Source organism: Hylobates moloch, unplaced genomic scaffold, assembly GCF_009828535.3.
Source record: "Hylobates moloch isolate HMO894 unplaced genomic scaffold, HMol_V3 SCAFFOLD_5, whole genome shotgun sequence".
NCBI classification, from domain to species: Eukaryota; Metazoa; Chordata; class Mammalia; order Primates; family Hylobatidae; genus Hylobates; species Hylobates moloch.
In genome coordinates this window covers 103,780,166-103,807,422 of record NW_026652280.1, presented here as the reverse complement: position 1 = coordinate 103,807,422, position 27,257 = coordinate 103,780,166, and the positions used below count along the sequence as shown (strand labels likewise).

General features: G+C 46.2%; 1 protein-coding gene and 1 long non-coding RNA gene across 12 annotated transcripts; one reads left to right on the top strand and one right to left on the bottom strand.

Annotated features, from left to right (window-relative positions):
- Nucleotides 1-7,693: 7,693 nt before the first annotated feature.
- Nucleotides 7,694-14,407, bottom strand: RFX5 (regulatory factor X5). 11 transcript variants are annotated; one of them, XM_058439286.1, is made up of 11 exons: nt 14,257-14,407; nt 13,467-13,651; nt 13,250-13,378; nt 12,973-13,006; nt 12,154-12,236; nt 11,776-11,895; nt 11,465-11,584; nt 11,245-11,326; nt 10,729-10,930; nt 10,390-10,490; nt 7,694-10,226 (listed from the first exon to the last, which is right to left on the bottom strand). In XM_058439286.1, exons 3-11 carry the CDS (start codon nt 13,363-13,365, stop codon nt 9,234-9,236), a joined length of 1,851 nt encoding a protein of 616 aa, XP_058295269.1. In that variant the 5' UTR covers nt 13,366-13,378; nt 13,467-13,651; nt 14,257-14,407; the 3' UTR covers nt 7,694-9,233. The 11 variants fall into 11 exon arrangements, with proteins under 11 accessions (XP_058295269.1, XP_032010548.1, XP_032010546.1 ...); XM_032154657.2 differs by having other exon boundaries at nt 13,527-13,651; nt 14,197-14,406; XM_032154655.2 differs by having other exon boundaries at nt 13,527-13,651; nt 14,257-14,406.
- On the top strand, nt 14,015-14,936 carry LOC116469446 (uncharacterized). Its single transcript, XR_004248266.2, has 2 exons — nt 14,015-14,234; nt 14,678-14,936. It is a non-coding gene; the product is annotated as an uncharacterized LOC116469446 (long non-coding RNA).
- The last annotated feature ends 12,321 nt before the right edge of the window (nt 14,937-27,257 follow it).

Genomic DNA, 27,257 nt, shown 5'->3' with positions numbered 1-27,257 from the left:
TGAAAGCAAAAAAATTGTATGTTGAAGAATAGAAATGGGAATTTGCTTATATCATGAGGAGAGGGCAAGCAGACAAGCTAGGTTAAAGCGGGAGTACACTATGAAAGATGAACAAAGAATGGGGACAAGAGTGCCAAAGATAGTTTAAATTTGTCAGCTGGGCACAGTGGCTCACACCTGTAATCCCAGCACTTTGGGAGGCTGAGGTGGGCAGATTGCTTGAGCTCAGGGGTTTGAGACCAGCCTGGGCAACATGGTGAAACCACGTCTCTACAAAAATACAAAAATTATCCTAGCTGGCATGATGGCATGCACCTGTATTCCCAGCTACTTAGGAGGCTGAGGTAGGAGGATCACTTGAGCCTGGGAGACAGAGGCTGCAGTGAGCCAAGATCATGCCACTGCACTCCAGCCTGGACAACGGAGTGAGACTCTGTCTTAAAAATATATATATCGGCCTGGCGTGGTGGCTCACACCTGTAATCCCAGCACTTTGGGAGGCTGAGGTGGGTGGATCAGTCGAGGTCAGGAGTTTGAGACCAGCCTGAACGACTTGGTGAAACCCTGTCTCTACTAAAAATACAAAAATTAGCTGGGCATGGTGGCGGGTGCCTATAATCCCAGCTACTAGGGAGGGTGAGGCAGGGAATCACTTGAACCTGAGAGGCAGAGGTTGCGGTGAGCCGAGATTGCGCCATTGCATTCCAGCCTGGGCAACAGAGCGAGACTCCAGCTCAAAAAAAAAAAAAAATTTCTCACCACTGGTCTGGATTGGGAGGAATCACCAGTCCACATGTTAGGCCCACCAGCTCTTGGCCAGCTTCCAATCAGCTGTTCCGCAAATATCATGAGACGATGACCCTCCTTTAGCCCAGAGTTTAAAATGTCATGTATCCCCTCAAGAGATAACGTTCCAAACAGCCACAAGACTAGCCTTTTGAAACATTGTAGAAAGACACATGACAACCTTTTTTATAGTAGGAAGTTTTCTTATTTTCCAATGACAGAAAAAATTTCAGGAACATCTCTGTTCAAATTTGAAGCAGGCACTGTTTATAGCTAGTCAGATATAGACCACCCCACTAAAAATACACACACACACAAACATAAGTAAAAGATTTTAAGTTTCCTATTTATAGCTCTAAGGGTTTATATGTATAAATTTCTTTCTTTCTTTCTTTCTTTTTTTTTTTTTTGAGACAGAGTCTCGCTCTGTCGCCCAAGCTGGAGTGCAATGGCGCAATCTTGGCTCAAGGGACCCTCTGCCTCCTGGGTTCAAGCGATTCTTCTGCCTCAGCCTCCCGAGTAGCTGGGATTACAGGCATGCATCACCATGCCCAGCTAATTTTTGTATTTTTAATAGAGACAGGGTTTCACCATGTTGGCCAGGATGATCTTGATCTCTTGAACTTGTGATCTGCCCGCCTCAGCCTCCTAAAGTGCTGGGATTACAGGCGTGAGCCACTGTGCCCGGCCCATATGTATAAATTTCTTTGCATCCCTTTATGACTGTCTTTCTGCTGTTTTCTGGAGGTTTTTTTTTTTAAATTACCTTCTGTTTTTTTTGTTTTTGTTTTTCTTGAGACAGGGTCTTGCTTTTTTGCCCAGGCTAGAGTGCAGTGGTGTGATCTCAGCTCACTGCAAACTCTGCCTCCTGAGTTCAAGTGATTGTCGTGCGTGCTTCAGCCTCCCAAGTAGCTGGGATTACAGGTGCACGCCACCATGTCCAGCTAATTTTTGTATTTTTAGTAGAGACGGGGTTTTACCATGTTGCCCAGGCTGGTCTCGAACTCCCGACCTCAGGTGATCTGCCCACCTTGGCCTCCCAAAACGCTGGGATTATAGGTGTGAGCCACTATGTCTCTACCAAAATCACAAAAATTAGCCAGACGTGGTAGTATGCACTGCAGCCTGGGTGACAGAGCGAGACTCCATCTCAAAAAATAAATAAATAAAATAAAATAAAATAAAACCCTGTAACACTCATTAAAATCTCAAAATCATTCAGTGCTATGGTATTCTAAAGTGAATAGATTCATCCTCAATCTCAGTCATGGTGAGGACAATATTTATTTGGATGAGTCTTATCTATTCTATCACCAGTGGTTTATTTTACCATATGCCTGTTACCTCTCATCTGTCTGCATCCTGGTCCAGTCCTTCATCTCCTTCCACATGGATAATGGCAACAGCTGCCTGGCTCATTCCTTTAACTCCAGTTCCTCCATCCTTTAATGCAAACTTCATGTCTTTCATTCATTCATTTATTCAACCAACAGATAACGATAATAGTTGTTTATTCTTAGTTTATTTTACTTTAATTAATTATTGAGACAGGGTCTTGCTGTGTCATCTAGGCTGTAGTGTAGTGGCACCATCTGGGCTCACTGCAGTCTTTTCGCCCAGGCTGGAGTGCATGGTGCAATCTCAGCTTACTGCAACCTCCGCCTCCCCCATTCAAGTGATTCTCCTGCCTCAGCCCCCCGAGTAGCTGTGATTACAGGTGCCCCCCACCAAGCCAGGCTAAATTTTTTTGTGTTTTTAGTAGAGACGGTGTTTCACCATGTTGGCCAGGCTGGTCTTGAACTCCTGACCTCAGGTGATCCGCCTGCCTTGGCCTCCCAAAGTGCTGGGATTACAGGCGTGAGCCACCGTGCCCGGCATTTTTCTTTCTTTTTTTTCTCGAGACGGAGTCTCGCTCTGTCGCCCAGGCTGGAGTGCCGTGGCGCCATCTGGGCCCAATGCAGCCTCCGCCTCCAGGGTTCAAGCTATTCTCCTGCCTTAGCCTCCTAAGTAGCTGGGATTACAGGTGCCTGGCACCACACACAGCTAATTTTTATATTTTTAGGTTTCACCATGTTGGTCAGGCTGCCCTCGAACTCCTGACCTCAAGTGATCTGCCTGCCTTGGCCTCCCAAAGTGCTGGAATTAGAGGCGTGAACCACAATGCCCGGCCTCACTGCAGTCTTGAACTCCCAGGCACAAATGACCCTCCCACCTCAGACTCCTGAGTACCTGGGACTATAGGCACGTACCACAATGCCTGACTAATTTAAAAAAGGTTTTTTGTAGAGACAGGGTCTCACTATGTTGCTTTAACTCCTGGGTTCAAGTGATTCTCTTGCCTTGGCCTCCCAAAGTACTGGGATTACAGGGATGAACCACCACACCCAGCCTTCTTCTAGTTTATTTCTCACTATTGTTCATACACATCACGTCCGCCTGACAGGTCTCTTTGGGTTGTACTGCCATGCCACATCCCCACACTCGTTTTTCCTATAATGTCCTCCTCTTTTTCGCCTATCCAAGCTCTTACTTATCTTAAAGGCCTAACTCAAACCTGCCTTTTCCATGAAGCTTTCACAAAATACTCAGCCCAAACTGATGTCTCTGAATTTACAGCTCTTATGCGGTAAAGTATCATGACTTAGGTCTTTTTGTTTTATGATATGTCTTATGTTGTTTTGTCCTTGCTTTATGAGTTTGACTTGTGCAGCTAACTCCTACTCACATCTACAGTGGTCATCTCTGATTCTTGCCTGACACACACGATCTCACTCTGGGCTCCCACAGCACTCTGTGCTCACTACTTATATAACTCACACTGTGCTGTGATCATTTATTTGTCTGTCTCCCCAGCTAGAATGTTTAAAGTTGGGGTCTGAGTAAACCAGCTTCTTTTTTTTTTTTTTTTGGAGATGAAGTCTCACTCTGTTGCCCAGGCTGGAGTGCAGTGGCACGATCTCGGCTCACTGCAAGCTCGGCCTCCCGGGTTCACGCTATTCTCCTGCCTCAGCCTCCCGAGTAGCTGAGACTACAGGCACCCGCCACCACGCCAGGCTAATTTTTTTTTGTATTTTTAGTAGAGATGGGGTTTCACCATGTTAGCCAGGATGGTCTCGATCTCCTGACCTCATGATCCACCCAAAGTGCTGGGATTACAGGCGTGAGCCACCACGCCCAGCCGTAAACCAGCTTCTAACAAATGCCTGACATTTAAAAAACAAGAGGGAAAATATCAAAACCACAGTAAAGGATTCCTACTTCTGGCAGCATGGATAAGAGAAAGGGCTATCCCATTAAAATACAACTAGATCCTAGATAAATTACAGCAAACGTACTTTTTAGCACATTGCTGAGTTCATTAGAAAGAGAAATCACTAAAAAAAAAAAAAAAAAGTACAGGCCAGGCACGGTGACTCACGCCTGTAATCCCAGCACTTTGGGAGGCTGAGGCAGGCGGATCACAAGGTCAGGAGATCGAGACCATCCTGGCTAACACGGTGAAACCCCCGTCTCTACTAAAAATAAAATTAGCCGGGTGTGGTGGCGGGCGCCTGTAGTCCCAGCTACTCGGGAGGCTGAGGCAGGAGAATGGCGTGAACCTGGGATATGGGGGTTGCAGTGAGCCGGGATTGCGCCACTGCACTCCAGCCTGAGCAACAGAGCGAGACTCCATCTCAAAAAAAAAAAAAAAATACAAGTTAAAAAAAAAAGTTGAAACCTATATAAAGGAAGAGCAACACGGAGTAGTAGAAGCAGGTTTACCCTGAGGACAAATGCCAATGTCAGCACTGTGATCATAGTCTAAGCCTTGGGCCTAGGCCAAGGGAAGAGAAGAAAAACCTGCAACTCCTGAATTAAACCTGGACTCTTGAAGGGGCTAACATAGTCCCAGGTTTATGCAAATGCAAATCCTCTCTGGAGGGAAGTATTCCTAATTTAGGTCCTCGGAATTCCCACAGATTAAATTTAACAAAATATGAGTTCAAAACCCCAAAATATAAAATAGGCAAGGCACGCTGGCTCATGCCTGTAATCCCAACACTTTGGGAGGCCGTGGCGGGTGGATAGCTTGAGGCCAGAAGTTCGAGACCAGCCTGGCCAATATTGTGAAACCCCGTCTCTACTAAAAAATACAAAAATTAGCCGGGTGTGGTGACATGCGCCTGTAATCCCAGCTACTTGGGAGGCTGAGGCAAGAGAATCCCTTGAACCTAGGAGACAGAGGTTGCAGTGGACTGAGACTGCACCACTGTGCTCCAACATGGGTGACAGAGCAAGACACCATCTCAAAACAAAAAACCCCAAAATATAAAGTATACAAGTAAACAAGCTACCATGGACAGGACTCAGCAGAAAACAACAAAATGGATTTAGACATCCAAGATGTTACAGAATATAAAATAACAATCCTAACACATTTCAAAGAATTGGTATCATAGACACTACATTCTCTGAACACAAATGATTAAGCTAAAAATCAATATCAAAAAGATACAATTTGGGCCAGGCGCGGTGGCTCATTCCTGTAATCCCAGCACTTTGGGAGGCTGGGATCATGTGGGCGGATCATGAGGTCAGGAGATCGAGACCATCCTGGCTAACACGGTGAAACCCTGTCTCTACTAAAAAATACAACAAATTAGCCAGGTGTGGTGGCGGGCGCCTGTAGTCCCAGCTGCTCCAGAGGCTGAGGCGGGAGAATGGCCTGAACCCGGGAGGTGGGCTTGCAGTGAGCCAAGATCACGCCACTGCACTTCGCCCAGGCGACAGTGAGACTGTGTCTCAAAAAAAAATTACAATTTTAAATGTCCAGATATTTGGAAGTTTATGTTTCTAAATAGTTCATGAGTCAAAAAGTCATAAAGGTAATTTAAATATTTTTAGAACTAAGTAATAAAAATACAGCACAGAAAAACTTGTGGAATGTAGAGAAACAGGTTATTAAAAACTTAAAATAGTAAAGAAGATAGCCTGAAAATTAATTGGCTAAGTGTCAAAATGAATATGTTGTAAAGGAATATAAAATTAAACCTAAAGAAAGCATAAAAAAGATAGCTATAGATAAGATCCATAATTAATGAAATGGAAAACAAATACATAAGGGAGAGGATCAACAAAGCTCAAAGTAGCATCTGAAGATATATAGGTAAAATAAATTTCTGGTGCAATTGATCAAGACCAAAAAAGGAGGCACAAGTAAACAACAGAAATGAAAAGGAAGATATGCCTATCCACAGAGCAGACATAAAAAAGAAACAAGGCCAGGAGCAGTGGCTCATGCCTGTAATCCCAGCACTTTGGGAGGCAAAGGCAGGCAGATCACTTGAGATCAGGAGTTTGAGAGCAGCCTGGCCAACATGGTGAAACCTCCTCTCTCCTGAAAATACAAGAATTAGCTGGCCATGGTAGCACGCACCTGTAATCCCAGCTACGCCGGAGGCTGAGGCAGGAGAATCGCTTGAACCTGGAAGGCAGAGGTTACAGTGAGCCAAGACTGTGCCACTGCCCTCCAGCCTGGGTGGCAGAGCAAGACTCTGTCTCAAAAAAAAAAAAAAAAAGAGCCGGGCGTGGTGGTTCACGCCTGTAATCCCAGCACTCTGGAAGGCTGAGGTGGGCGGATCACAAGGTCAGGAGTTCGAGACCATCCTGGCTGACACGGTGAAACCCCATCTCTACTAAAAATACAAAAAAAATTAGCTGGGCATAGGTGGTGCACGCCTGTAGTCCCAGCTACTCGGGAGGCTGAGGCAGGAGAATGGCGTAAAACCTGGGAGGCGGAGCTTGCAGTGAGCCGAGATCGCACCATTGCACTCCAGCCTGGGAGACAGAGTGACACTCCGTCTCAAAGAAAAAAAAAAAAAAGAAACTAGAAGAAATATATGCACTTTGTGTTAAGAAAAAATACATGAAATGCACAAAACCCTAGAATAATACCTTACCTAAGCTCACTCAAGAAGGAATAGAAAGCCCAGTCTATAATTATTAAAGAAATGGAATCAATAGTTAAAATTATTCCCACAAAGAAACATCAGTCTCAGATAGCTTTACAGGTGAGTTTTACCAAACTTTCAAGAAACAGTTTGTTTCAATCTGATATAAATTCTTCCAGAGACTAAGAGGGAACAGTTCACAACTCAGAGGGTATATAAACCAAAGGACCATGGTAGAAGCCTCTTTAGAAATCTTACTGAAAACAAAGGCACTAACATGTACAAGAATGTTCATAGCAGCAGTTTGAAATAGCAAAATACTGAAAACATCCCAAATATCCATTGATAGGTGAATGGATAAATAACTTGTGGTTTATGCACTTGATAAAATATTACGCAGATGAAAATGAATGAATCATAGCTATATCTACAACAGCATGGATGAATCTTAGAAACAATGGTAAGTGAGAAAAAGCAAACTGCAGGGGACCATTAGAGTATAACGTAGCTGGGCACAGTGGCTCATGCCTGTAATCCCAAAGCTTTGGGAGCCCAAGGCGGGCAGATGGCTTGAGCCCAGGAGTTCAAGACCAGCTTGGGCAACATGGTGAAACCCTGTCTCTACTAAAAATACAAAACTTCAGGCATGACGGCAGGCACCTGTAGTCCCAGCTACTAGGGAGGGTGAGGTGGGAGGATTGCTTGAGCCCAGGAAGTGGAGGTTGCAGTGAGCCGAGATCACACCACTGCACTACAGCCTTCACAATAGAGTGAGACTGTGTCTCAAAAAAAAAAAAAAAAAAAAGTATAACATTTTCTGTAAAGCTAAAAAACAAGCAGAATTAAACACATTTTTAAAATTATATATACATACATGGTTAAAAAAATATCTATAGCAGATAATAGACACGAAAATTAAGACAGTGGTTACCGCTAAGAAGAGGCGGGGGACAGGCTAGGGAGGAACACAAACACAATGGTATTTCAAATGTTTTAATGTATAAATTGTGTTATGGGTCACAGGTACTCATTAGTATGCTTCATAATTTATTCACGTTAGATATACTCTTTACAGATATCAAATATTACATATTATAATTTCTTAAAATCTGCTGTGGTGAAAATAAATGAACACATGAAGTCTCCCTGAAAGAAAATCAGTGTTTCTTGGGAAGAACCAAGATTCCCTGACAGAAGCTACCCTATGTAGAGGACAAAGTAGGTCTTCAATAAATATTAGTTGGTTTACTGCTTTTTCCAAGGATACATCTGGAGGGTCTGCATTCCTTTCTCATTGGTGCCGCCTGACCACAGAGCTAGCTTTTTCCGTGACATCTAACCTAAACCCCGCAGTCCTAAGTCCTGACACGTATGACAAGACGCTGCCACCTGGTGGATACAGAATAGATTTAATGAAATGGCTAGTTGGTGGAACTGGCAATAGGGTGAGAGATAGGGGAGCAGGAATGAGAAGACAAAAATTAAGAAACATGAAAAGGAAGGAGCTCCATCTCTAATATATGGAGGTAGAAAAAAAGGGACTATCATCTAAATGAGACTGGAGAGTCCCTAGAGGAGAATGGCTTCACTCTCCTTCCTTCTGAGACTAGAAACAAGAGGAAAGAGGCTACAGCTTGTATTGAGGGAAATGCAAGACCGAGGAGAAAAGAAAGCAGGTCTAGCTGATCTCAACTTAGCAAGCTAAAATAATAGTAGCCTGGTGTCAGCGGCCACCCAAGCAACTCCCTGCTCCTAGTTTCCACTTGGGGAATCCATGTGATTTTGGGGAGGCTGACCCCCACCCTTTTCCCCAAAGGTGTTGTCCATGATGTAGAATAAACAAATTAGCATGTACCATCCTCCTGGCCACAGTGATTGGTCAGGGGTGGACATGTGACCCAGGCCTAATCAGTGTGAATATTAGGGCTTTTGCTGAGATTTCTGGTACAAAGATGCCTTCTTTTTCTGATTGGACATAAGTGGGGAAACGTGTAATCCTAGGAATGCTGGCAGCCATTAAGTGGCCCAGACTTAAATGGTCCTACAGAAGATGCAACAGTGAGAAAAAAGTCAGTCCAGTATTTAGAGACATACTGAACTACTGAGTCAGGCTTCACCTGGAGCCAGCACTACCTATGGACTTTCCAGTTACATGAACCAATAAATCCTTTTTATTTTAAGCCAGTTTGAATTAGGTTTTCTGTGATTTAAAACCAAAAGATTCCTAATCTATACATTCATCATACTTAGCCCATTCCTACCTTCCCACAGGATAGCACAGGGAATACAGGTAAGGTCACTACAGATTTATTGGTTACACTAAAGCCAAGGGTATCAAGCTGAAAAGGTCAGAGGCAGCAACCAGGTACTAAGTAGACTGGGTGACTCAGCTGTCTGTACAGAGGAGAATGGACTTCCTTAGGAAAAGAATAGCCAAATAAGAAGCAAGTGCAAAGAAGGGCCTCTACTAGGCAAAGTTAACGTAGGGATATAAACACTCTTCCCCACAGACCTATATCATGGGGGTGTTGCTTTGGGGTCTTTATGTTCCTGGGGTAAGGAAGTTTGAAGCACATGCTCCTTTAAGTCTTTATTACCCTGTGGTGCAGTGCCTACCTCTCCCTTTGCCAAAGGAAAAGCCTCCTTTTGGCTTCTGCTGCCCTTGATGACACTGACTTTTGAGGGGACCAATGGAATTTTATCTTCTGCTTCTTTGGTATGCCGGGAACTGGGGCCCCTTCCTCCTTTGGAAACAGTACCATCTCCCTGACCCTGGGCAAGCACTGCCCCCTTTTCAGCCTCTCCCATTGGCCCTGGCCTCTCTGCCCCTCCAGCTGAGTTGCCTTCCCCTCCTGAGCCCCATGTCTCCCATGGTAACCTTGAGTACTGGGCAGAGTCCATGGCAGCTGCTGACTTGTGAGGGGTAGAATTCCTTTCCCCACTTCCACCTGACTTTTTTCGAGGGCGCCCCCGTTTCCTTTTGGCATCACTTGCTGTATCCTCTATATCCTGCTTTGCTGCTTTAGCTGGTGGATCCTGCCCACTGGCCTCACTCACAGGTACTTCAGCTGTCCTCTTGACACCCTTGTCATGTGGTCCTTGGTCACCACCTATGCCTACCTCTCTGTTTTCTGTGCCCCAGGGCTGAGTGAGTCCCCCAGGTGGAGCTCGCCCAGGCCCAGGTCCAGGTCCAGGCAAAGCAGGAACAGTTGGTAAGATCATGTTAATGATGGGCACAGCTGCTGGGGGTGCCCCGGCCCTACTAGACAGAGGCAGTGTAGCCACTTTCAGGGCACCTGAAGAAAGCCTGGGGGCCAGAATAGGTGGAGAGACTGGGATTGGCGGAATAAGCGAGCGAGGGGCCCGGGGAAGGAGCAGAGGCAGCCGAGCCACTAGGGCATTAACCTGCAGGTTATTGGCTCCTGGGGCCGAGCTCTCAACTACACTCTTCTTCCGCTCTCCACGTGCGAGAGGACCGGTCCCAGTTCGGGCTTCCAGATCCTTAGGAGGCTAAAAAGTAAAGAGAGGAACACAGTAAGGTGTGAAGACTGAATACTGGGGGAAACATAGACGCCAAAGGCACAGGAGGTGGAAAAGCAAGGGACCCAATTGGAGAAGGATATACTAAGCCCCCAGCCCAGGACAGCAAAGTCAGGGCCACTGACTTCCTTACCTGGGCTGGTCTCTCTGGCTTCTTGTGGGCTCCACCCTCTGGGTTCTCCACACCATTCTTTGGTTTAGATGACCGTTCCCGAGGTGCATGTTCGTCCTCTTCTGCAGAGGTGCCAAAAAGGTAATAGAGTAAAGGTGAGGAGGAAACTGAGGAATACGGGAGTGAGGCAATTCTGATTGACTGACTGGTAGAGACAGGAAATGGGGTGCTAAAGCATGTCTTAGAAGGGTCTCCAGGAAGAGAGGGCAAATCCAAGGTGTCTCTATTCTAGTGTGTGGGAGGGCCACTGAAGCTGAAAGTGGCTCAGGGTTGCTGAGACATAAGAGAGGGTCAACCCACCAGCAAGCCCCATGGCCTTAAGCACATGGGCATGTGCAGATCGGGCAGAGATGAGATGCTGCTGTAGCAGGAAGCGGGCGACCTCAACGATGGAACTGAAGGACCGTTTCAGGATCCGCTCTGCCCAGTCACAGGTCAGGGCACATGCTGCCTCCACCAGTTCATCTCGAGGTGCTGGGGTTACTTCTGGGCCCATTTCTGGCTGAAGTGGGGAAGGACATGCCCAATCACACTCCAAATTAAAGAACCCTTGCCCCCTCTCTTGTCAGAGACCAAAGACTGTTGACCAAAGCTGAGACCAGACTGGGGATGGGAGTAGCCTCTACCTATCCCATTGCAGAAGCCCACAAGTTCTCTTCATCCTCTGCCTCAGCTACAGGGTTGGCAGAAGGGAACATCATACCTAGAAGCTATGTACATAATGACTGAGGCTGTTAGCCCTCAAAACATGCCCCAAAGACCTCTGACTTTTACCTGGGAGAGAAGAGTGGAATTGGAAGGTGATTTGGTACTTACACTCTCAGAACCCTTTAGGTCAAGTCCAGGCAGGGGTGGCATAGACACCAAGGTCTTCCTCCTTATGCCACTGTAGCAATATCTGATGCAAGTTAAAGAGCAGCCAACACATGGCGATCTCCAAGCCCCTCAAGCAAGTTAAGCTGTTCCACTCCTGGCTCTCCACATCCTAAGTCTTCCTCCCAGGTCCTCCACCCCCAACCTCTATAGTCAAGGATACTTGGACTGGCCCCGGCCACCAAGCCTTCGAGCTTTGATGTCAGGGAAGATCTCTCTGATGATCTTGCCAAAGTTGGCTGTGCTGAGTGGGCGGCAACAGGCAAGACTCTCACAGTACTTCCTGAGTGAGAGGGGAGCAGAGTGGGAAGATACTCAGAGAAGGAGGCCATGGGTAGGCTTGAAGAGTCCCTAGGGATCAAGTGTGAGGAACCCTTTAAGAAGGCAGGCTTTATCAAGGCAGGAAGCTCTTCATGGGTGGGGGGGTCCTATGCCCACCAATCCACTCACCCCACCACCCACCCCTCCACCCACCGATAGGCATCATAAACACTTTGCTTTGGCAGACAGGTGTCAGTGTGCTCTTCCAGGTGGTTGCGGATCCACCTATAGGCATACATGTACTCCTCATTGCTCAGTGTACTTGGCTCTGAGCTACAGAAACAAAAGGAACAAGCATTACTAAGACCCTAACAGTTGTCCTGGTTCTTCCCAAACTACCACTTTAGTAGTGCTGGACCAAATTTAGTTCACCCAGAATCTACCTTTCCCCAGTAAACCAAGTCAGGGCGAGGACCTTTCCTCTTCATCAAGGACAGCAGTTACGAGTCTTCCTATTCATCTAACCCCTTCCCAGTGAACCTTTCTCTAAGAATCAGAACCTCTGCCATCTAAAACTACCATCAAACCTACCTTTTGTCTGCAGTGCTGGGTCCTGAGGGGAGCTGAAGGTAGAGATACAGCTTGTCATTGTCAGAAAATTTCTGTACATCTTGCTGAGGTAGGAGAGAACAGAGGCAGGAGAAATAATAAGGCCAAGAAGGACCCAATGTAGGACCCTCTGATCCCCACCCCAAAGTCTAGCTGACTTACAGGGTGTCAGACTGAAAAAGGACCTTAGAAATTATTTGACAAGGCCGGGCGCAGTGGCTCACGCCTATAATCCCAGCACTTTGGGAGGCCGAGGCAGGCTGATCACGAGGTCAGGAGATCGAGACCATCCTGGCTAACACGGTGAAACCCCGTTTCTACTAAAAATACAAAAAAAAATTAGCCGGGTGTGGTGGCGGGCGCCTGTAGTCCCAGCTACTCGGGAGGCTGAGGCAGGAGAGTGGCGTGAACCCTGGAGGCGGAGCTTGCAGTGAGCCGAGATTGCGCCACTGCACTCCAGCCTGGGCGACAGAGCGAGACTCTGTCTCAAAAAAAAAAAAAAAAAAAGAAATTAGTTGACACTAGGTGCTCTGAGGAGCCCTATAGGCTACCATGGCGAGGAGGGGAGTAGAGGGGATCAGCTCTGACTTCATCTCTGCTGGGCTTCTACGCAAGTGCTCACAGAGATCAAGTGAGAGGCACAAAGTCAAACTGGCAGCAAGTTTGCAAAGCCAACTATCTTCTGATAAGGCAGATGACCCTACCTCTCCCACGTCAACGTTTTGTTGATGCCCATCATCCTCACATCCTCCTCCCTCAGCGTTTCCATCCCTCTGTTGCCCTCTTCCCCAACACACTTACCAGGATCCCCTCTACTTTGTTCTGCACGGCCTTGCTGTGGGGAACAGGAGAAAGCTGGAGGTCACACACAAGATTTTCCCCGTCTCTTTATCTGACTGCTAGGGAGGGAAAAGGACTGAAATGCCCAGCAGGTGCTCAAGAATTGCTACCATGGCCAAAAATCTCCCTCTGCTCCCATGCCCTTGCTGAGAGGCAGTTCATCTACAGCCAAAGTGAAGTGCTGCAGGGATCTATACTCAGGTCTTGGACAGGATTTGGAGATGTGATGAGTACTTACGAAATGGTACCTCGGAGCCTCTGAAGAAGGGTGGTAGGTTCCCCAGCCTCAGCACCACCTGGGGGGGCCCTTCCCCCAGTCTTGGGGCTCTTAGCATCAGGCTCATCTTCTGCCATCCCGGCATGAGGGCTAGAATTGAGAAGGACAGGCATAAAGATGTAACTCACACTGGCCTTCCCTTCCCCAGAAGGCCCCAGGGCACTCCTCATCTCTTTACCCAGGAAGGCAGAGAAACAGAAACAAAGCCTCCGAATTTCCCCAGTGGTCTTTTTCTCACCACTTGCCTTCTCCGAAAATCAGAAATTATTCCATTACTTCGCCAGGCCCATATATACCCAAAGAGATCTTTGCCATCTCCATTCTATCTGCCCCACCTTTCTGAAGTCTTCTAAATCTGGAAAACTGTAAAAGAAGAGATAGGGGGATTGGGAATCCATGTTAGCAAGAAATTTTCATTTCTGCCTCTGACCCCATACTGCCCTCCTCCCCCTCAAAAACAACAATAACAGCCACAAAACAAAGTTCTCCAATTCTCAAAAATACTCCTCACCATTGCATATGCCTGGGAGGTCAGAAAGGATACGAACATATTCTGCCCTTCTAGGCTTGGAAAAAAAACTGGGCCCAAGTTCTCATTACTTAATCTCGCCACGACTTCCCCCGCTGCTCCCCCTCCCCACGTCGCCGGCCCCTACGTCATCTCCCACAACAGCCCATCCTGAGGCGCGCCCCCACCTCCTTCCCTTCCCCCTCCATTCAATCCCCGGTTTCTGCAAAGTGGAGCGGGGGTGGGGCGGGGTAGCGGAACTCATGGGCTGGGCGTCAGAAACCCGGCAGGGGAATGGGGTCCCAGATTCCGGGCACGTGCACATGGGTGAAGAAGCTGTTGAAAATACAGCTACAATCTTTTTCTGCTCTCCTCCCAACTCATCTTGCCCCCTCCCTACCTCTGAACAGTCGCCTTCCAACACAAGGAACAATAAAGGTAAGGGAGAAAGAGAAACTACCTCGTAGCCACCTTCACTCCAGCCCAGCCCCAAGGTCCTGGCCCAGCCGGCTCGTGCGTTGCTTTATTTTCCTTTTTCTGAATGGTTGTAACAGCCGCGATCTGCCTAGATACACGGGCGGCCTGCTCTGTCATTGGTAACTGCTGCCACCCGGAGACAGAAGGCGCCGGGCTGGTACCGGCGGCCGCTGAAGTCTGCCTGGTAACAGAATCTGATTGGTCAATAGGGGAGGGAAAATCCAAAGTTGGTCTTATTTGAGTCAAGAGGGGGAAGTCCGGGTTGGGTTTCGGTTAAAACTGGGGTCGGTTAGGACTGCAGGTCCCAAGAGGTTCTTCTCTTAAAGGGACCGCAGGATGAAAGAACGGGCGCTCGGCTCCCTTAGGAACTGTCTTTTCTTTTGCCCTCCCCTTTTGTGTTTCAGTTTAGTCTACGGTCCTCAGAGCTGCCGGAAGAGAAGAATCAATGGATGATAAAATAACTAGAAAATGATGGGTAGGAGTGATGGAAGTTCACTGTAAGCTCCTATAACCCCCCCATCACCATCACCACATGCCTAATACAACTTGCAAACACACTTACTCGCAACAGACCTGCAATCTGGGCTCTCTTTCCTTCTTGATGGAGGCCTCAAAACCTCAGCAGTTGTACCCATCAAACTAAAATGCTTTTTCCCTCTTAGTGTTTCTTGGTTTCCTGTGTGTACTTTCCTTCCAAGGAGTTGCAAATGCATTTGCATCCCTATAGTTCTGCAGTCGGTGAACCCTGGAATTTTGATGGACTCCCACGGGGGTGCTGGATGCCACAGGAACTTTTTACACTCAGGGAACATTGTACTGAATAGGTCATGGGTTCTTAACCCTCTTACTTAAGACGTTTTAAGGTTATGAATCAGACGAAAGCAATGGACCCTCTACCATAAAAAATGCACACAGAGACCAAGTTTTGCATCTAATTTCAGAGAGGTCATGGACTCCAAGTTGAAAGCCTCTTACATGGATGTATTTTGTTTTGCACAGCGGACATGTTACAACCAAAACTCTATTTGCCATCCTGACATCTAATACGTTCTCCAGGCTCATCATTAATGTGCTTTTGTAAAGAAGACAGCAATGCTGCCTGAGCTCATCACCATTGCCCTTTACAGCCTACCTTTCCCTATTACCAGCTTCTATGAGTGCTGGGGGAACCCAGGAGATTGTGGAGTTGGGGGAATAAGGATATACTGGCAAGAAGGTTTTCTTTTTTCTTTCTTTTTTTCTTTGAGACGGAGTCTCGCTCTGTTGCCCAGGCTGGAGTGCAATGGCACGATCTTGGCTCACTGCAACCTCTACCTCCTGGGTTCAAGCGATTCTCCTGCCTCAGCCTCCTGAGTAGCTGGGTTTACAGATGTGCATCACCATGCCCAGATAATTTTTGTGTTTTTAGTAGAGACAGAGTTTCACCATGTTGGTCAGGCTGGTCTCAAACTCCTGACTTCATGTGATCCACCTGCCTTGGCCTCCCAAAGTGCTGGGATTACAGGTGTGAGCCACTGCGCCTGGCCAGGTTTTCTAGTAACAGCTAAAATTTATTTGGTGTTTATTAGGCCAGGCGCGGTGGCTCATGCCTGTAATCCCAGCATTTTGGGAGGCCGAGGTGGGCGGATCACCTGAGGTTGGGAGTTCGAGACCAGCCTGACCAACATGAAGAAACCCCATCTCTACTAAAAATACAAGATTAGCCGGGCGTGGTGGCGCATGCCTGTAATCCCAGCTACTCGGGAAGCTGAGGCAGGAGAATCACTTGAACTGGGGATGCGGAGGATTGTGCCATTACACTACAGCCTGGCAACAAGAGTGAAACTCCGTCTCAAACAAAAACAAACAAAAATTTATTTGGTGTTTATTATGTATCAGACACAATACCAAATGCTAAACACCTCGTGTAATGCTCACGGCAACTCTCTGAAGTAGGTACTATTACTGTCTCCATTTTACAGATGAGGAAACCAATGTGGAGAGGTGAAGGGGCTTGTCCTTAGTCACATATGTAGTAAGTGCTAGAATCAGGATCCAAAGGCAGGCAGTATGCCTCAAAGCTGATTGTTCTGAGCACTGCCTTAGACTGCATGCATACATGTTTGCAGATACTCATAAACAAATATGGGTATAACGGGCTGGGCGTGATGGCTCATGCCTATAATCTCAATACTTTGGGAGGCAAAGGCAAGAAGGCAAGAAGATTGCTTGGGTCCAGGAGTTTGAGACCAGCCTGGACAACAAAGTGAGACCCTGTCTCTCTCTCTACACACACACACACACACACACACACACACACACACACACAGCCAGGTGTGGTGGTGCATGCCTGTGGTTCCAGCTACTTGGGAGGCTGAAGCAGGAGGATCACTATTACCCATGAGTTCGAGGCTGCAGTGAGCTATGATTGCACCACTCTGTCGTGCAGCCTGGGTGACAGAGTGAGACCCTGTCTCAAAACAAACAAACAAACAAAAAAGCCGGCTGGGTGCGGTGGCTCACGCCTATAATCCCAGCACTTTGGGAGGCTGAGGTGGGCAGATCACCTGAGGTCAGTTCGAGACCAGCCTGACCAACATGGAGAAACCCCGTCTCTACTAAAAACAAAAAACAAAAAAAACAAAATTAGCCAGTCGTGATGGTGCATGCCTGTAATCCCAGCTACTCGGCAGGCTGAGGCAGGAGAATTGCCTGAACCTGGGAGGCGGAGGTTGAGTGAGCCGAGATCGTGCCATTGCACTCCAGCCTGGGCAACAAGAGCAAAACTCCATCTCTAAATAAATAAATAAATAAATAGCAAGCCAAATATGGATATAGGCTGATGGAAAGATAGCCCTAACACCACTGTTTGGTATGAAGGAGAACCTAAAGCACTTTGGTTGCAAACAGAGTTTTGGGTAAATTATCTAGCTTAAAAATTTGCAGATAACAGGGAAAAATTGGAAGCTTTAGTGAGGGGGGAGAAAGTATCATAGTACATAGTACATAGTAAAAGAGATGATTTTGACAGCACTATAGAAAGTAGAATTGAGTAAAAGAAAAGGCTAGAGATAGGAAAGAGGGAACTATTAATTTATGCCAGGCATTGTGTTAAGAGCTAGGGATAAAAAGCTGAATAAGGTATGGTCCTTGCCTTGGGCAGTAACAATAAAAATTGTCCGGATAAGCATCATATAATAGCAAGTATTTATACAGAGCCTAATATGTGTTGGGGCCTGTTCTTTTTTTTTTTTTTTTTTTCTGAGACAGATTCTTGCTCTGTCACCCAGGCTGGAGAGCAGTGGCACAATCTCGGCTCAGTGCAAGCTCTGCCTCCCAGGTTCAAGCAATTCTCCTGCCTCAGCCTCACAAGTAGCTGGGACTACAGGCGCCTGCCACCACAAGGGGCTAATTTTTTTTGTATTTTTAGTAGAGACGGGGTTTCACCATGTTAGCCAGGATGGTCTCTATCTCCTGAACTCGTGATCCACCCGCCTCGGCCTCCCAAAGTGCTGGGATTACAGGCATGAGCCACTGCGTGCAGCCTCAGATAGATACTATGATTATCCCCATTTTACAGGTAGGAGACAGGCAGTGAAAGGTTAATAATTTGCCCAAGATTACAACCTAATTTAGTAAGCTATGGAGCCAGGATCTGCACCTAGGCTCTTTGTGTTGCAGCTTTTTTTTTTCCTTTTTAGACAGAGTCTCACTCTGTCATCCAGGCTGGAGTGCAGTGGCATGATCCTGGCTCACTGCAACGTCTGCCTCCCAGGTTCAAGTGATTTTCCTACCTCAGCCTCCTGAGTAGCTGGGATTACAGGCGTGTGCCACCACACCCAGCTAATTTTTATATTTTTAGTAGAAATGGGGTCTCACCATTTTGGCCAAGCTGGTCTTGAGCTCCTGACCTCAAATGATCCACCCACCTTGGCCTCCAAAAGTGCTGGGATTATAGGCGTGAGCCACCATGGCTGGCCTGTTGCAGCTTTTTCACTCTTGCTGTTTGGCAAGTGGGAGGGAGTGTTCCAGCATTTTCACTGCAACCGCTGGTGAACTCTGCATTCTTGTCCCACAACCAAGAAGAATAAGGTGTGCAGACACTGGAGAGTGAGTAAGGCAGAGTCAGATTTATTTATTTATTTATTTATTTTATTATTTTTTTGAGATGGGGGAGTCTCACTCTGTCACCTGAACTGGAGTGCAGTGGCACAATCTTGGCTCACTGCAACCTCCACCTCCCAGGTTCAAGCAATTCTCTTGCCTCAGCCTCCCAAGTAGCTAGAACTACAGGTGCCTGCTACCACACCCAGCCAATTTTTTGCATTTTTTTTTTGGCGGGGGGGATGGAGTTTCACTCTGTTGCCAAGCTGCAGTGCAGTGGCACAATCTTGGCTCACTGCAACCTCCACCTCCTGGGTACAAGCGATTCTCCTGCCTCAGCCTCCCAGGTAGCTGAGATTACAGGCGCCTGCCACCATGCCCAGCTAATTTTTGTATTTTTAGTAGAGATAGTGTTTCACCATGTTGTCCAGGATGGTCTCGATCTCTTGATCTCATGATCTGCCCGTCTTGGCCTCCCAAAGTGCTGGGATTGCAGGTGTGAGCCACCGAGCCTGGCTAAGTTTTTGTATTTTTAGTACAGACGGGGTTTCACCATGTTGGCCAGGCTGGTCTCGAACTCCTGACCAGCCAGAGTCAGATTTATTAAGCAACAGAAAAGCTCTCAGCAAAGAGGGGGCCCGAAAGAGGATTGCCAGCTATGAGGCTGAGTGGGAGGGTGAGGAGGGTGGCTTATGGACTGGGAAAGGGAGGAGTGTGCTGACCGGGCCTGCAGGCTATCTTGGAGAAAGCACCACTCAGAAAGAGGTATGATAGTGTAAAGAACCAATTGGAGGCAGAAGTGAAGGCTTGGCTCAACAACTTGGCCTGGAACCAATCAGGGGCTGAAGTGAAAGCTTGGGCCAGGACCTTGGCCTGGAACCAATCAGGGACTGAAGTGATGACTCACCCTATGTAAATGAAGACTCCCCCTGTGGCCAATCACAGAAAGGTAAGCATATGTAAAATAGGTGAAAACTAAGAGACTAAGGTGTGCCAAAGAGAGAGAAATATGTCCAAAAAGGGAGTGGTATTTGTTCATCTGGGTTCCTAGAGTAGGTATTTCCATTCAAGAATGCGGGCTGTCTCTTATCTGGGACCTGCAGTTTAATTTTCAGGCTGTTCTTTGTTTGAAGGAGTTTTACCAAGGACCCACCCTAACTGCCTGCCTCACTGGTTTCTTCTTTCTCCTCTCTCATTTGATTCAGAATTTGCTCTTGGGCACTATTATACATTGCCTGCTAAGATTGGGAGTGAATTTTTTTTATTTTTTAAGAAGGAGTCTTGCTTTCTCGCCCAGGCTGGAGTGCAGCAGCACAAGCTTGGCTCATTGCAACCTCCACTTCCCGAGTTCAAGCAATACTCCTGCCTCAGCCTCCTGAGTAGCTGGGATTACAGGCACATGTCACCACACATGGCTAATTTTTTATATTTTTGGTAGAGATGGGATTTCACCATGTTGGCCAGGCTGGTCTCGAAATCCTGACCTTAAGTGATCCACCCATCTTGGCCTCCCAAAGTGTTGGGATTACAGGCGTGAGCCACCGCACCTGGACTTTTTTTTTTTTTTTTTTTTTTTTTTACCACTGCACTCCAGCCTGGGTGTCAGTGAGGATCTGTCTCAAAAATAAAAAAACAAAGAAATAAATAAACAGCTGGGCACAGTGGCTCACGCCTGTAATCCCAGCAATTTGGGAGGGTGAGGTGGGTGGATCACTTGAAGTCAAGAGTTCAAGACCAGCCTGGTCAATATGGTGAAACCCCATCTTCACTAAAAATACAAAAATTAGCTGGGCTGTGGTGGCGTGTGCCTGTAATCCCAGCTACTTGGGAGGCTGAGGTGGAAGAAACACTTGAACCTGGGAGGTGGAGGTTGCAGTAAACCTAGATGGCGCCACTGCACTCCAACCTGGGCAACAGAGTGAGACCCTGTCTCAAAAAAGTAGGTAAAAATAAATAAATAAATACAATACAATAATAAAAAAAATATAAAGACAAGCTGCAAATTGGGAGAATATATTTTCAAGACATATAACTGACAAAGGATTATTATCTGGAATTTTTGAAGACTTCCTACAAAAAAAGATAACTGGCTGGGCATGGAGGCTCACGCCTGTAATCCTAGCACTTTGGGTGACTGAGATGGGCAGATCACTTGAAGCCAGGAGTTCGAGACCAGCTTGGCCAACATGGTGAAACCCTTTATCTCCACTTAAAATACAAAAATTAGCATTAGCTGCTCATGGTGGTGCACACCTGTAGTCCCAGCTACTTGGGAGGCTTAGGTGAGAGAATCGCTTGAACCTGGGAGGCAGAAGTTGCAGTGAGCCGAGATTGCACCACTGCACTCCAGCCTGGGCAACAGAATGAGACTCTGCCTCAAAAAAAAAAAAAAAAAAAAAAAAAAGAAAAGAAAAGATAACAAACTAGAAAAATGGATGGGAATTTCACAAAAAAAGCAGAAATGGCTCATAAACATATGAAAAGTTATTGCCTACATAATAATCAGGAAAATGCAAATTTTAAAAGATACCATTTCACACCCACTAAATTGGCTTTTTTTTTTTTTTTTTTTGAGACAGGGTCTTGCTCTGTCACCCAGGCTGGAGTGCAGTGGCATGATCATGGCTCACTGCAGCCTTGACCTCCTGGGCTCAAGCAATCCTGCCACCTCAGCCTCCCGAGTAGCTGGGATCACAGGCACGCCACCACACCCAGCTAATTTTTTTGTATTTTTTGTGTAGACAGAGTATCACCTTGTTGCCCAGGCTGGTCTTGAACTCCTGAGCTCCAGCGATCTGCCCACTTTGGCCTCCCAAAGTGTTGAGATTACAGGTGTGAGCCACAGCAAAAGTTTTAAAGTCTGGCAATATTGAGGGTTGACATGTTATGAATCAACAAGCGCTTTCATTCACTGTTGCGGGAGTGTAATTTGGTAAAACTGTTTTGGAAAATAGTTTGATATTACTTGGTGAAGTTGAATACGTGAGTATTTCAATTTACATTTAATATCTCAGTAATCCTGCTCTTAGACATATGCCCTAAAAACACAGGCAGTAAAATTTATAGTCTCACTGCTTGCATTAGCAAAAACTGGAAATGACCCAATATCCGTCAACCCTAGAATGATAAGTTGTGATATATTCACTGGATGGAATCTCACAGAGCAGTGGAAATTAATGAGCTACAGCTACACACAACCACTGGATGAACTTCAGAAAGTGAAAAAAACAAAACACAGAAGAAAACATACAGTGCAATGCAATTTATAAATATTTAATGTCAGGCAAAACTGAACAATATATTGTTTATGGGTAAATACATAGGTGGTAAAAATAATTAATAAAAAGCAATAGAATCATGACCATAAAATTAAGGATAGAAGTTACCTATGGTGAGCAAGGGAAAAGAGTTTGGGAATGGTTGTTTGGCAGTTAGTAACACCTTACATAGCATCTAATTTAATATGCTTGTTTTCCAATGAATGGCCAGCCATTTCAATATATACTATCATTTTCTTTTTCTTTTAACTGTTTCCCTTTACAGTTTTATCATATGCTTTTATTGTATACTAAGTTTCCTTGTATAGTTAGGTGTATTTCTGGACCTTAGCCTCTCTTTTTATTTATTTATTTATTTATTTTATTTTATTTATTTTTTTTTGAGACGGAGTCTCACTCTGTCACCCAGGCTGGAGTGCAGTGGCGCAATCTCGGCTCACTGCAAGCTCCGTCTCCCAGGTTCACGCCATTCTCCTGCCTCAGCCTCTCCGAGTAGCTGGGACTACAGGCGCCTGCCACCACGCCCGGCTAATTTTTTTGTATTTTTAGTAGAGACGAGGTTTCACCGTGGTCTCGATCTCCTGACCTCGTGATCCGCCCGCCTCGGCCTCCCAAAGTGCTGGGATTACAAGCGTGAGCCACCGCGCCCGGCCGCCTCTCTTTTTAAAAAAGATTTAATTTTAATTTTTTTTTTTTAAGACAGAGTCTCACTCTGTCACCCAGGCTGGAGTGCAGTGGCAGGATCCTAGCTCACTGCAGCCTCAAACTCCTTGGCTCACGTGATCCTCCCACCTTGGTGGCCTGAGTAGCTGAGATTATAGGCGCATGTCACCATGTCCAGCTTATTCTCTTTGGTTGATTCTTTTTGTCTATTTCTCCACCCATAACACACTGTTTTAGTTAATGTTTTGAAATACTATATTTCAAAATATAGTATGTTTTGAAATACTATATTTCAAAACATAGTATATTTTGAAATCTAATGCTGAGAGTCTTCTGTTATTGGTTTTATTAACTAAAAAAATTATTCCTATATATGGAAGATTGTATTTTCCAAATGTGGCCACAAAGTTTCTGGTTCCACACACTGTTTCAGAACCTTACAACTTCCCTGTCAAGAGGTGGAGTAGGCCGGGCGTGGTGGCTCACGCCTGTAATCCTAGCACTTTGGGAGGCCAAGGTGGGCAGATCACTTGATGTCAGGAGTTCAAGACCAGCCTGGCCAGCATGATGACACCCTCTCTCTACTAAAAATACAAAAATTAGGCTGGGTGCGGTGGCTCACGCCTGTAATCCCAGCACTTTGGGAGGCTGAGGCAGGTGTACCACCTGAGGTCAGGAGTTCGAGACCAGCCTGGCCAACCTGGTGAAACTGTCTCTACTAAAATACAAAAAATTAGCTGGATGTGGTGGCAGGTGCCTGTAATCCCAGCTATATAGGAGGCTGAGGCGGAAGAATCGCTTGAACCCAGGAGGTGGAGCTCGCAGTGAGCTGAGATCATGCGATTGCACACCAGCCTGGGTGACAGAGTGAGACTCTGTCTCAAAAATAAATAAATAAATAAACAGATAGATACATAGATAAATAAATGAAAGAAATGGAGCCTAGTCCCCTGTTTCCTTGAACCTGGGAAGGCCTTTGTGACAGGCTCAGTAATTGGAATGTGGTGGAAGTGATGCTGTGTGACTGCCAAGTGTCGGCTGGAGTAGATGACACACCTTCACCTTTGCTGCTCTCTCGGAACACTTGCTTTTGAAACCCAGCTACCATGTTGTGAGGGAGCCAAGCAGCCATATGGAAAGGTCATGTGTAGATGTTCTGGCCCCAGCCTTAGTTGAAGGCCCAAGTGACAGCAGCACGAGTCTCCAGACATGTGAGTAAGTGAGCGATCAGATGATTCTAGCCTCTAGCCTTTAAGCTGCCTCCACTGACACCAAGCCGAGACAAGCTGTTCCTGCTGAGCCCTGTCCAAACTACAGATCTGTGGGCAAAAGTAATGGTGTCATTGCTTTAAGCCACTAAGTTTTGGGGTAGTTTGTTACACAGCACTAGGTAACTGGAACACTATCCATTCGCATTTCCAGGCTAGTTTTAGAAAGAGCTCGACAAGTTTCGTAAAAAATCCTCACCCCTCTGAGGTAACGTGTTCTGATGAGTATCCTCCCGTATTCACTTCCATGTCATTGCAAACACAGGGCCACTTAAATAGAGATTTTGCTTTGTTTTGCTTTTTGAGATAGAGTCTCGCTCTGTTGCTCAGGCTGGAGTGCAGTGATGCAATCTCGGCTCGCTGCAACCTCTGCCTCCCAGGTTCAAACGATTCTCCTGCCTCAGCCTCCTGAGTAGCTGTAACTACAAGTGCGTGCCAGCATGCCCAGCTAATTTTTGTATTTTTAGTAGAGATGGAGTTTCACCATGTTGGCCAGGTTGGTCTCAAACTCCAGGCCTCAAGTGATCTGCCCTCCTCAGCCTCCCAAAGTGCTGGGATTACAGGCATGAGTCACTGCGCTTGGCCTTAAATAGAAGTTTTTGTTGCTATCATGGTTGAATTTGTTTTTAAAACTGGGGATTATACTATAGTTACAGAGTTATTCACATAACTCTACGATTACTTTTTTCCATGAACAATGTGTTGCACACATTCCTCTAGGTCAGATAGTATTGAGAGTAGAGAGTCTGCCACACATCAAAATCAGGAAGTCAGGGAAGGGACTCCTAAGAGCACACCAGAGGAGGCACAGAGCAGATATCCAGAGCATGGAGCCAGCTGGCCAAACACTTGGAAGATGAAAGTGGGAGGACTGGATGCAGGAATGTGAGAAGGAGGACCTCACTAATCCCTGAGATGAGTGCAATTGCCTGATGCTGTCTTTTAGAGACTTACTGGAGTGCAGTGTGCGAGATAATGCTTGAAGGACCAATGATGGGATAGACATCTCCCAATGCTCTCTTATATCCTTTGTCTTGGTGGACTGGCACTACAGCTTTTCTGAGGGTGTCCCTGAGCCCAACAAACTTTCTAGAACCTTCTACATGGCCTCATAAGCCATGGTGCTGGCAGGAGATCCTAGGTGATATGGTAGACTTTTCCCACAGCACACTCCTGAGCTTTGCTATTCTTGCTCATCTAGCTTGGTTCTGGGGTGCGGGGTAGAATCTTTGTGAGTGCAGCAGAGAGAGATATCTGGGTGGGTACCCTCTGCATGTTGCTGGTGCCTGGGTTATCTGTGACAGGAGGGCCTCTTGTTTTTGGAGCCTGTTTCAGTGATATAGGGTTAGACATAGTGAGAGGACGCCAAGATCAGGATAAAAGTGAATAGGATTTTAAGCTTTTATTATGAAAAAGATTTCTTTCTTTACAAAATTAATTTTATTGTGTATATTTAAGATATATATATAATGCTACTCTAGTGAAGCAAATTAATATATACATCATCTCACATATTTACTCAATTTTTTTGGGGGGGGAAGAACAGCTAAAAACTATGAAAAAATTTAAATATATAAGAGGAGAAGGAAGAATGTAATAAACACTCACATACACATACCCATCATCCTGCTTGAATGATTGTCCACATCTGATCATCTATTTTTTTTCTTTTTGAGACAGAGTCTTGCTCTGTCACCCAGGCTGGAGTGCAATGACATGATCTCCGCTCACTGCAACATCTGCCTCCTGGGTTCAAGGGATTCTCCTGTCTCAGACTCCCTGGTAGCTGGGATTACAAGCATGCGCCACCACACCCGGCTAATTTTTTGTATTTTTAGTGCAGACAGTGTTTCACCATGTTGGTCAGGCTGGTCTCGAACTCCTGACCTTGTGATCTGCTCACCTTGGCCTCTCAAAGTTCTGGGATTACAGGTGTGAGCCACAGCACCCAGCCCCTCCCCCCCCTTTTTTTGAGACGGAGTTTGGCTCTTGCCCAGGCTGGAGTGCAGTGGTGTGACCTCGGCCTGCAACCTCTGCCTCCCAGGTTCCAGTGATTCTCCTGCTTCAGCCTCCTGGGTAGCTGGGATTACAGGCACAAACCACCATACCTGGCTAATTTTTGTATTTTTAGTAGAGACGGGGTTTCACCATGTTGGCCAGACCGGTCTTGAACTCCTGACCTCAGGCGATCTGCCCACCTTGGCCTCCCAAACTGCTAGGATTACAGGCGTAACCCACCGCACCTGGCCCTGATCTTTTTTTTTTTTTTTGACAGAGTCTTGCTCTGTTGCCCAGGCTGGAGTGAAGTGGCGTGATCTCGGCTCACTGTAACGTTGGCCTCCCATGGTCAAGAGATTCTCCCGCTTCAGCCTCCTGAGTAGCTGAGATTACAGGCGTCTGCCATGACACCCAGCTAATTTTTGTATTTTTAGTAGAGATGGGGTTTCACATGTTGACCAGGCTGGTCTTGAACTCCTGACCTCAGGTGATCCGCCCACTTCAGCCTCCCAAAGTGCTGGGATTACAGGTGTGAACCACCCCGCCCGGCTGATCATCTTGTTTTATCCATGCCTCCCCACTCTAAATTACTATAATGCAGACATTCATTATATTGTATATTCATTATGTTGTATCATCTTTAAATACTTAAGTATTTACAGTAAATAATGTAATGTGACTAAAAAATAAAGACTCTCTTTTAATAATGCCCAATGCCATGATCACACCTAAAAATTAAAAATTATTTCTCAATATCATTACACATCTAGTCAGTGTTCAAATTTCTCTAGTTTTCTCAAAAACTGTATTTTTCTCTTGATAGGTTCAAATCAGGATCAACAAAGGTCACACACTGCGTTGTATTTGGTTCGGTTAATGTGTTTCCTAATTCTTTCTAATCCATAGTCTGTCTCTCTCAGTGGGTCTGTTGAGGAGACAGGTCATTTGCTCTATAAGATTTCCCACATTCTGGATTTTTATTATTGTATCTTTATGGTGGTGTTTGTTTGTTTGAGACAGGGTCTGGCTCTGTCACCCAGGCTGGAGTGCAGTGGCATGATCACAGCTTACTGCAATCTCCACCTCCTGGATTCAAGCAATTCAAGCAGGGTGATGGGTATGTGTATGTGGGTGTTTATTACATTCTTCCTTCTCCTCTTATATGTTTGAATTTTTTCATAGTTTTTAGCCGCTCTTGTCAAAAAAAAACAAAAAAATGAGTAACTATTTGAGATGATGTGTGCCTATGGTCCCAGCCTCAGCCTCTGGAGTAGCTGGGACCACAGGCACGTGCCACCATGCCCAGATAATTTTTGTATTTTTTTGTAGAGAGGGGGTTTTGCCATGTTGGCCAGGCTGGTCTCGAACTCCTGAGTTTAAGTGATCCACCCAGCTTGGCCTCCCAAAGTGCTGGGATTACAGGAATTAGTCACCATGCCTGGCCTATAGTATTCTTAAACTTGTTCCTCTGTTCCTTGTATCTCCTATAAACTGATGAGAGACCTAGAGGCTTGTTCAGACTTTTTCTTTTTTTTTTTTTTTTTTGAGATGGAGTTTCGCTCTTGTTGCCCAGGCTGGAGTGACTGCAGTGGTGTGATCTCGGCTCACTGCAACCTCCGCCTCCCAGGTTCAAGTAATTCTCCTGCCTCAGCCCCCCAAGTAGCTGGGATTACAAGCATGTGCCACCAGGCCTG

Bases quoted from the DNA above. Each gene is read 5' to 3' on its own strand.
- RFX5 (XM_058439286.1), bottom strand. From the start codon at position 13,365: ATGGCAGAAGATGAGCCTGATGCTAAGAGCCCCAAGACTGGGGGAAGG. The intron at 10,931-11,244 runs GTAAGTACCAAA...TCCCCACTTCAG, and splicing joins ACCTAAAGGGTTCTGAGAGT to CCAGAAATGGGCCCAGAAGT. The intron at 10,227-10,389 runs GTAAGGAAGTCA...TTTACTTTTTAG, and splicing joins AGCCAGAGAGACCAGCCCAG to CCTCCTAAGGATCTGGAAGC.